The sequence below is a fragment of the Salvelinus namaycush genome, chromosome 16 (assembly GCF_016432855.1).
Source record: "Salvelinus namaycush isolate Seneca chromosome 16, SaNama_1.0, whole genome shotgun sequence".
NCBI lineage: Eukaryota > Metazoa > Chordata > Actinopteri > Salmoniformes > Salmonidae > Salvelinus > Salvelinus namaycush.
Window position 1 is genome coordinate 26,784,091 of NC_052322.1, and position 11,004 is coordinate 26,795,094.

Sequence of the window (11,004 nt, forward strand, 5' to 3'; positions counted from 1 at the left end):
GACCACTGGGTTATTATGAGTAACTGTGTTAGCACTTTATAATAACTTTAATTAGAACGCCATCATAAATACTCAGGTATGCTTATAAATGTTTTAGAAATTATTCTAAATGTATATAATAATTTTACTCTACGTATAAATAATTGTTTACTAAGAAAAATGTTCTGAAGTGTTATCATAGACTTTGAGAACTAACTATGGGTGCACTTATAACTGAAAACAGTTTATTATGTGATACCTTCATTGGCTTTATCATATGGTATGCACTCCCCAGAAAAAACGAAACAATAGCTATTCTCCATCTGAAACTATCAATGCCCCCACCATTCATCACAATAGTTCATATAGTCTTACAGACAGACAGACAGACAGACAGACAGACAGACAGACACGACAGACACGACAGACACGACACACACACACACACACACACACACACACACACACACACACACACACACACACACACACACACACACACACACACACACACACACACACACACACACAGAGAGAATAACACAGCACAAGGCAGAATGGTCCTGTAGCCTAGCAACAAGCTGCTGTAATTACTGTGACAGAAATACATTAGTATGCCTGCGGTGAAACAATGGTTCTAAGCCCTTCTCTCTCCTGTAGGACTCACATACTCCATAATCATCACCTGTACATTCCCCCGATCACTTCCGAAGGTTTCATCAATACAAATGATGGTGGTGGAGGGGTCAATACCGATTGACTCCCATCACACACACACACCCACAAGAGAGCATGCACAGACACCTACACATGCACACCACTGAGCTATCAGACATACTGTACATCTCAAGTGTCACTGTGCAATGCAACCTCTTTTGGAAATGCCCGGTCAGTGGTCCCCAAAGTGACTGCATCAATGAGGCTTCATCAAGCAAATGCCATCTCAACTTCACAAGTGATTTGTTTTCCCCCATCTCCTTCACACACACACACACACACACACACACACACACACACACACACACACACACACACACACACACACACATACACATACACATACACACACACACACACACACACACACACACACACACACACACACACACACACACAAATATTGTAAGGTGTTGTAGCCTAGCAACAAGCGAGGTAATTACCGTGACAGACTAGTTGCTGGCATGCCATGTAGCGTGTGGAGAAAACAGCTGATATGATTGGTGCTGAAGGGGAAAGAGAAGATGTTCCACAGCATGCTACAGCAGATGCCTATGTGAGCCCTGTTTCACCCCTTGTAGAAACAATTGATTGATTCCATGGGACAAATGATTTGTTTAATTCCGAGAATGATGACTTGAACATCTTCCTCCGCTATTATGACATTTGATTCTGTATTACAGGCCTTGAATAATGCTTGAAGATAGGGGCTTTAATACAATGTATTAATGTTGTAAACAACTACAGTCAGAACGTTATTTTGGGGTAAAGGGTGGGGAAGGTGGGACAGACTTGGACATAAAGATGGAAAATTAGTTAAAGGGATAGTTCAGGATACCATTTGTATGTCTCTGCGTCCAGTATGAAGGAAGTTAGAGGTAGTTTTGCGAGCCAATTCTAACTAGCGTTAGGTTAGTGAAAAATAATAATAATTGTATCCACGGGTCCATCTGACTCTGGGGAAGTAGATAAAGGGGTTCATTGTCAAGATCCCGAACTATCCCTTAAAGAGTTAACTGAAATAGAATAACATACCTTATTATTACGATGTACTACATACAGTGGGGTCCAGAATTATTGGATCCCTTGATAACGAAGAGCAAAAAATACTGTATAAAATAAATAATTCAAATACTGGGCTAAATTGTATGCTCATTTGTTAAACAAGTAATGCAAAAAATAAATAAAAAAGATATGGGTCAAAATTATTGGATCCCCTGTTTTCAATACTCCAGAACCATTTGCATTTTAGTCTTTCTTTCTTTTTAGCAGACGCTCTTATCCAGAGCAACTTACGGTTAGTGCATTCATCTCAAACTAGCTGAGACATAAGGCAGATGTATTATTTAAGATACTCTTTGAAGAGGTAGGTTTTCAGACATTTTCGTAAGATGGGCATGGACAGTGCTGTCCTAGCATCAGGGGAAAGCTGGTTCCACCATTGGGGTGCCAGACCAGAGGAGAGCTTTGACCACTGCTCCCGTAGGGGTGGGACAGCCAAGAGACCAGAGGTGGCAGAACAGAGCGCTCAGGTTTGGATGTAGGGTTTGAGCATAGCCTGAAGTTAGAGCAGGGCAGTTCCCTTTGCTGCTCCATAGGCAGGTACTATGGTCTTGTAGTGGATGCCCGCTTCGACTGGAAGCCAGTGGAGTGTATGGAGGAGTGAAGTGAAGAGAGAACTTGGGAGGTTGAACATTAGATGGGCTGCAGTGTTCTGGATAAGTTGTAGGTGTTTGATGGCACACGCGGGGAGTCCAGCAAGCAGAGAGTTGCAGTAGTCTAGAAGGGATATGACGAGTGACTGGATTAGGACCTGCGCCTCTTCCTGTGTGAGGAAAAGTCGTACTCTACGGATGTTGTAGAGCATGAACCTGCAGGAGAGAGTCACTGCTTTGATGTTTGCAGAGAACGACAGGGTGTTGTCAAGGGTCACGCCAAGGTCTTTTGCATTCTGGGAGGGGGACACAGTAGAGTTTTCAAACGTGATGGAGAGGTCTTGGGAGGAAGAGTAGCTCCGTCTTGTTGAGGTTGAGCTTGAGGTGGCGGGCTGACATACACGCTGAGATATCTGCCAGGCACGCAGAGATGCATGTTGCCACCTGGGTGTCAGAAGGGGGGAATGAGAAAAGCAGTTGAGTGTCATCCGCATAGCAATGATAGAAGAGACCATGAGAGGATATGACAGAGCCGAGTGACTTGGTGTATGGAGAAAAGAGGAGAGGACCTAGAACTGAGCCCTGGGGGGCACCAGTAGTGAGAGCACATGGTGCAGACACAGATCCTCTCTGCGCCGCCTGGTAAGAGCACATGACAAGCAGGATGCAATCCAGGAGTGTGCAGAGCATGAGACGCACAATCCTGAGAGGGTGGAGAGGAGGGTCTGGTAATTCACAGTGTCGAAGGCAGCAGATAGATCGAGGAGGATGAGAACAGCAGAGAGAGAGAGAGTCAGCTTTGGCACAGAGAAGAGCAGTCTCAGTTGAGTGACCCGTCTTGAAGTCTGACTGATTAGTGTCAAGAAGATCGTTCTGAGAGAGATAACGAGAGAGTTGGTCAGAGAAAGCACGCTCAAGTGTTTAGGAAAGAAAAGAATGAAGGGATACTGATCAGAGGGGTTGAGTGCTGGTTTCTTGAGGAGGAGAGATACTCTGGCCCTCTTGAAGTCAGAGGGGACGCAGCCAGTGGTCAGGGATGAGTTGATGAGGGAGGAATGGGAGAAGGTCTCCAGAGATGGTCTGGAGAAGGGAAGAGGGAATGACTGTCGAGTGGGCATGTTGTTGGGCAGCTGGATTTCAGCGGGATTTCAGCTGGAGAGAGGGAAGAAAGAGGTCAAGGCGTAGGGGAGTTCTGTGTGAGTGGGACCAGTGGACTCAGTATGCTGAGTGAATGAGGAGTGGTAGTCATCAACCTTTTTATCAAGAGAGGAAGGAGAGAGAGGAGGTGGAGGATTAAAGAGGAAGGAGAAGGTGGAAAAGAGTTTCCCAGGGTTGGAGGCAGAGGCTTGGAATTAAGAGTGATAGAAAGTGGCTTTAGCAGAGGATACAGAAGAGAAGGTAAAGAGGAGGGAGTGGAAGGATGATAGGTTCTCCAGAAGTTTAGTTTTCCTCCATTTTTGCCTAGCTGCTCAGCACCCTCCCCCTGCGAGGATAAAGTCACTGAGCCTTTTTCTAAAATGTTTATGAGATTGGAGAACACATTGGGAGGGACCTTATGGTCAAGATCCTTCCCAATGTGTTCTTTAATTTCATAAAACATTTTAGAAAAAGGCTCAGTGTCATTATCCTCGCAGGGGGAGGGTGCTGGAGTATTGAAAACAGATGATGCAATCATTTTGATCAATATCTTTTTTATATTTTTTATTACTTGTTGAACAAAACCTCTTTCTCTGAGCAATAGTATTAGTATAAAATAATATACTGTAATTGTTCTATTTTTTGGTAGCATACAATATAGCTCAGTATTTGTATTATTAATTTTATACAGTCTTTTGTCCTCATCTGTCACGCCCTGACCATAGAGAGCCTTGTTATTCTCTATTTTGATTAGGTCGGGGTGTGACTAGGGGGGGTGTTCCTATCTAGGTGTTTTGATTTCTATGTTGGCCTGGTATGGTTCCCAATCAAAGGCAGCTGTTTATCGTTGTCTCTGATTGGGGATCATATTTAGGCAGCCATTTCCCCACTGGTTTTTGTGGGATCTTGTTTTCATGTTGATGCCTGTGAGCTCTACAGTACGTCACGTTTCGTTGCTCTTTATTGTTTTTGTGAGTTTCAATTAATAAACATGTGGAACTCTACGTACGCTGCGCCTTGGTCCGAGTATGATTACCACGACGATCGTGACAGAAGATCCCACCACAACAGGACCAAGCAGCGTGCCCGGGAAGAGAAGGTATCCTGGGCTTGGGAGGAATTAAAGGAGGAGAAGACATCCTGGCCTTGGGAGGAAATTATGGCTGGAGACGAAAGCCTTCCGTGGAAGCAGACGCAGGGAGAGAAGGGAGGACAGCGACGACGCCGGGGTTCGCGGCCACAGAGTAAGCCCAAAAGACAGCCCCCCCCAAAAAAATTGGGGGGTGCACACGGGGTGGTCGGCGGAGCCGAGGAATGAGCCAGAGACCGTCAGGGAGTCGAAGGAGGAACTCGACGAAAGATTCCGGAGAGAGGTGGTGGCGATGAGAGTGCTGCAGAGCGGGCGTGCTGAGGAGCGTGACACCAGTCCGGTGTCATCTGCATCAGTTTCACGCATCTGGCCTCCAGTGCGCCTCCCCAGTCCGGTACGTCCTGTGTCTCCTCCACGCCCTCGCCCTGAAGTGTGGGTCACCGTTCCGGTACGATTTGTGCCAGTTCTACACACCAGGTCTCCAGTGCGCATACACAGCCCAGTACGTCCTGTGCCAGCTCCCCGCACTCGCCGTGCGAAGTGTGTCATTGTTCCGGTACAATTTGTGCCGGTTCTACGCACCAGGTCTCCAGTGCGCCTCCACAGCCCAGTACGTCCTGTACCTGCTCCTCGCACTCTCCCTGAAGTGCGTGTCCCTTGTCTGGTACGTCCTGTGCATGCTACTCGCACTCTCCCTGAAGTGCGTGTCCCCAGTCCGGTACGTCCTGTGCCTGCTCCTCGCACTCTCCCTGAAGTGTGTGTCCCCAGTCCGGTACGTCCTGTGCCTGCTCCTCGCACTCTCCCTGAAGTGTGTGTCCCCAGTCCGGTACGTCCTGTGCCTGCTCCTCGCACTCTCCTTCAAGTACGCCTTCCCAGTCAGGTACGTCCTGTGCCTGCTCCCCGCACTCGCCCTGAAGTGCGTGTCACCAGTCTGGTGCCACCTGTGCCGGCCCCACGCATCAGGCCTCCAGTGCGCCTCCCCAGTCCAGAGCGGCAGGCGACGGTCCCCAGTCCAGAGCGTCAGGCGACGGTCCCCAGTCCAGAACTTCAGGCGACGGTCCCCAGTCCAGAGCTTCAGGCGACGGTCCCCAGTCCAGAGCTTCAGGCGACGGTCCCCAGTCCAGAGCTTCAGGCGACGGTCCCCAGTCCAGAGCTTCAGGCGACGAGTCCCAGTCCAGAGCTTCCGGTGACGGTTCACAGTCCGGAGCTGCCGGCCACGTTTCACAGTCCGGAACCTCCTGAGACGGTCCACGGTCCGGAACCTCCTGCAACGGTCCACGGTCCAGAACCTCCTGTGACGGTCCACGGTCCGGAACCTCTTGCGATGGTCCATGGTCCAGAACCTCCAGCTCCAGGGCAGGAGCCTTCCTCTGCGCCGATGTCCAGTCCAGGCACGGCGTCCAGTCCCACCCCAAGGCCGGAGCCTTCCTCTATGCCGGTGCCCAGTCCTGGCACGGCGTCCGGTCCCGCTCCATGGCAGGAGCCTTCCTCTGCGCCGATGTCCAGTCCAGGCACGGCGTTCTACCCGGCTCCATGGCCGGACCCGTGGTCTGGGCGGGGGCAAAGACCCGCACCGGAGCCGCCACCAACACTAGTCACCCCCGCCCAGTCCGGATGCGGCGTACAGCCCAGCTCCATGGCCGGGGCCCTCCTCTACGCCAATGCCCAGTCCGGGCATGGCGTTCTACCCGGCTCCATGGACGGACCCGTGGTCTGGGCGGGGGCAAAGACCCGCACCGGAGCCGCCACCGACACTAGTCACCCCCCCCCCCCCCCCACCCTCCCCAGTTGGTTTCAGGTTTTGCGGCCAGAGTCCGCACCTTTGGGGGGAGGGGGGGTACTGTCACGCCCTGACCATAGAGAGCCTTGTTATTCTCTATTTTGGTTAGGTCGGGGTGTGACTAGGGGGAGTGTTCCTATCTAGGTGTTTTGATTTCTATGTTGGCCTGGTATGGTTCCCAATCAGAGGCAGCTGTTTATTGTTGTCTCTGATTCGGGATCATATTTAGGCAGCCATTTCCCCACTGGTTTTTGTGGGATCTTGTTTTCGTGTTGATGCCTGTGAGCTCTACAGTACGTTACGTTTCGTTGCTCTTTATTGTTTTTGTGAGTTTCAATTAATAAACACATGGAACTCTACGTACGCTGCGCCTTGTTCCGAGTATGATTACCACGACGATCGTGACATCATCTTTAATAAGGGATCGTTAGCTGACATGGTCTAGTTGATCTGGAGATTTCTAAAATAGTTATAAATAGCTCTCTTAAGACAGGGGTTCCCATACTTTTTCATTCGGGGCCCCCCTTCCAGCATTGGGGAACATCCCGCGCAACGTCTATTTCTATGGGCACCATCACTGTTCATCACTGTTAAGAGAATTTTGCAGGTTTATGTAACGGCTGTCTTCGGGTGAAAGAGAGGAGGACCAAAATGCAGCGTGATGATAATCCATATTCTAATTAGGATATTTAAACGACGAACAAAAACAACAAACTGACAGAAGGAACCGAAAACGCTACAGTCCTGAACATGGGAACACAGAACAGATGAACACACGAACAGGAACAATCACCCACAAACAAACAGTGAAAACAGGCTACAGGTTCCCAATCAGAGACAATGACAAACACCTGCCTCTGATTGAGAACCATATTAGGCCAAACAACAAACCCAACATAGAAACACAAAACATAGAATGCCCACCCAGCTCACATCCTGACCAACTAAACAAAGACTAAACAAAGTAAATAAGGTCAGGAACGTGACAGTTTAAAGCTTATTTCTTGCAATTCTACACATTTTGTCAGGGTGCAAAGAAAAATTTTCAGTTTTAAAGCAAATATTCTTGCAATTCTATACATTTTGCCATGTCATGTGATATTTGAGTGACAAAAAATTGACAACAGTATATATGGGCTAAAAAAACGTTAGCTGACATGGGCTAGTTGATCTGGACATTTCTGACAAATTATAAACAGCTCTCTAAGGTATGCAATGACTGACATGACAAGAGGAACTGATGATGCACTAGCCAATTTCAAATTGCACCTTGTACATTCTACCATTACAACTTTTAAGAGTAAGTTGAAAGCCGGCGTGAGTTTGTTTTATTTATTTTGGGGGGGAGGGGGGACCCACAGGCCCCAGAGTTTGGGAACCACTGTGCTAAATGACATAAATGCAAATGTAAAAAATGCTGCTGGAGTATTGAAAACAATTTTGACAAATAATAATTTTGACATATCTTTCAGATTTTTTTGTATTAAATGAACATACAATTTAGCTCAGTATTTGTATTATTTATTTGATACTGTATTTTTTGCTCATCCTTATCAAGGAATCCAATCATTCTGGAACCCGCTGTATGTAAACTGGGGCTACTAGGGCTAATCATCTGCATATAGGTAGTTACACGGTTGGTAGAATGGCTGTGTCTAACATACTCTTACCTAACTCCATATTGGCCTAGCACGATATTGACAGTTAGGTAATCATTGCATATCATAACCACCACTTCCTGGAAATTATGACATTTTACAAAACAACTGCTGCAGTCTAGCTAGGCCAATGCTGGAATCATAAAAGCATTGTATTTTACTATTAGAAAACCCAAGAGACACACACCTCTCATATTAACCTTATACAGTATACTCCCTGCAAACGCTTACACTGTATTATTCCACACTGATGTCAGACCTGGAAGTCCATCCAAACATTTAATGCTTGCTGTTCTTACTTCCTGTTTACAGGAGCTGAAGCTGTGAGAAGAAGAGGCACGAGAGGTAGAGCTACAGGAAACAAGGGGCTTAGTGAAAAATGGGGCAATGCGGACTGAAGCGCTCCGGTTCCATGTGAGATCAAAAGGAGAGGCAACCACGAGGACGAACGAAAGGGCAGCTGGAGGAGGAGGCGGAGGAGGAGAGGGAGAAGGAGGAGTGGATTTCAGGAGAGAAGTGGGAATAACCTGGGAGACAAAGGGATGGCCAATGGCAACGAGACCAGTGAGGGGCTCGCCGGTTCCCTGGCGGCGGTGGTGGCCACGACGGGAGGGATGGCAGTCGGGGGCCCATCGTCAGCTGTGTCCACCTACATCAAACTGGTCCTACTGGGGCTAATCATCTGCATCAGCCTGGTGGGGAACCTGGTGGTGTCTCTGCTGGTCCTCAGGGACCGGGCCCTGCACAAGGCCCCCTACTACTTCCTGCTGGACCTGTGCCTGGCCGACACCATCCGCTCGGCCGTCTGCTTCCCCTTCGTGCTGGTGTCCATCAAGAACGGCTCGGCCTGGACCTACAGCGTGCTCAGCTGCAAGGTGGTGGCCTTCATGGCCGTGCTCTTCTGCTTCCATGCCGCCTTCATGTTGTTTTGCATCAGCGTGACGCGCTACATGGCCATCGCCCACCACCGCTTCTACTCCAAGCGCATGACCTTCTGGACGTGCGTGGCGGTGGTGTGCATGGTGTGGACACTGTCGGTGGCCATGGCCTTCCCACCTGTCTTTGATGTGGGCACCTACAAGTTCATCCGCGAGGAGGACCAGTGCATCTTCGAGCACCGCTACTTCAAGGCAAACGACACACTGGGCTTTATGCTGATGCTGGCCGTGCTGATCCTGGCCACGCACGTGGTCTACATGAAACTGCTGCTCTTCGAGTACAAGCACCGCAAGATGAAGCCCGTCCAGATGGTGCCAGCTATTAGCCAAAACTGGACCTTCCATGGGCCTGGCGCCACCGGCCAGGCGGCAGCCAACTGGATCGCAGGCTTTGGTCGGGGCCCCATGCCGCCCACCCTGCTGGGCATCCGGCAGAACTTGCACAACCAGAACCGGCGCCTGTTGGGCATGGAGGAGTTCAAGGCGGAGAAGCAGCTCGGCAGGATGTTCTACGTGATCACCCTGTTGTTCCTGGTGCTGTGGTCACCCTACATAGTGGCCTGCTACTGGCGGGTGTTTGTCAAGGCCTGCACCATACCGCACCGGTACCTCTCCACCACCGTATGGATGAGCTTTGCCCAGGCAGGGGTAAACCCCATTGTCTGCTTCTTCCTCAACAAGGACCTGAAGAAGGGGCTCCTGGCACACCTGCCAGCCAGCTGTAGGACTAAACCTCATCTGCCCCGAGAGCCTTATCGCGTCATGTGAGGGGGACGGTGGGCGGTCGTTACCTGGGGAGGGTGGGGTGGGGGGGTGGCAGGGATGTCTGGGAGTTGTTTGGTTGGCTGAGGGACCATTTGAGTTGTTGTGGCCTTTGATTCAGTGCAAGATGATTTAAAAGGGGTGGGTGTCAGTCTGGAACTGTTGAAGAGGTTAAAATTTCAGAATTCCATTCACCTCCATGTGATGTATCTGGGTTTCTGCTTGTCAGAGGAGAGCATAGGTATTTCAAGCTCATTTGGGATGTTCTAAATTGTTTTTCTAAAGTCTTATTGGGGGAGTATTACACACAGTAACAGGCATGTGGTTGCTGCAGTGTAGAAACCATGAAACCAATTGTTGGTCTAAAATTATTATAGAAAGAATGTATGACTTCCGCATTTTATTATCAAACCAAAAACACCTTTGACTCCAGCTTATAGATTTGGATACATTTTTAGATCAGTTACATTAAACTGCTAACTGCCATTTTTATGTTATTTTTTTAATATAAATGGCCTTCTCCACACAGAAAGAATAGGAGACTGAACCAACAACAAAAGAGTCCATCTCAGATGCATGTATGTATTCTTACTTTTAATGTGGAACAAATATGAAACTGCTTCCTTCAACTGCTTGAATCAAAGGCATCAGCAACACAGTCAAACATACAAAATATGAGTTTTGTACAAATAGCATATTCAGGCACTCTCACGGGTTTATTTGGTGTTTCTCAGATTAATTATTATGTTTATTTATTTGTCCATCTTGAGATCTGCCGTAATTTTAATGATTTGAACAACTAATACCCTTGAAAGAAAACATGCAAGATTTAGTGAAGTCGACGGAAGTAGAAACTGACAAGAGGCTATCATGGAAAGTCAGCAAGAGTTATTATGGCATGGTCATACGTTACAAAAATGTGCAAGTAACATTCTCATTTGGTCTAACGAACACCTCAAATCAGTGAACTATGGGAGATGGGAAGAACACGTGTTAACAAGAGCTGCCATCGAGAAAAGTTTGATCTTGTGTTCATTAGCGTTGAACAGAAATGAGCAGATACTAATTGTGAAGTGTTAATAGTCAGACAGAATTATGAAGTGCATGTTTAGGTGATATTTGTGTTATCCCATGATTCCTGAGGATAACTTAAACAAAACAATGCCCCAATCAAGGACAAACTATGAGAATCTGAGTCCATTTTATAACAGAAAACCAATGATGCATTGACAGAAAATGCTCAGTGCTCTTTCTAAATTCCTGTTGCTGCAGGTGGTATTGTTACAGA

At 48.1% G+C, this 11,004-nt stretch overlaps 1 protein-coding gene across 1 annotated transcript; it reads left to right on the forward strand.

The window, feature by feature from the left end:
* The first annotated feature begins 8,558 nt into the window (after nucleotides 1–8,558).
* On the forward strand, nucleotides 8,559–9,722 carry LOC120060724 (probable G-protein coupled receptor 173). The gene has a single exon (XM_039010131.1). The coding sequence runs from the start codon at nucleotides 8,559–8,561 to the stop codon at nucleotides 9,720–9,722; it is 1,164 nt and encodes a 387-aa protein (XP_038866059.1).
* The last annotated feature ends 1,282 nt before the right edge of the window (nucleotides 9,723–11,004 follow it).

Bases quoted from the DNA above. Each gene is read 5' to 3' on its own strand.
- LOC120060724 (XM_039010131.1), top strand. From the start codon at position 8,559: ATGGCCAATGGCAACGAGACCAGTGAGGGGCTCGCCGGTTCCCTGGCG.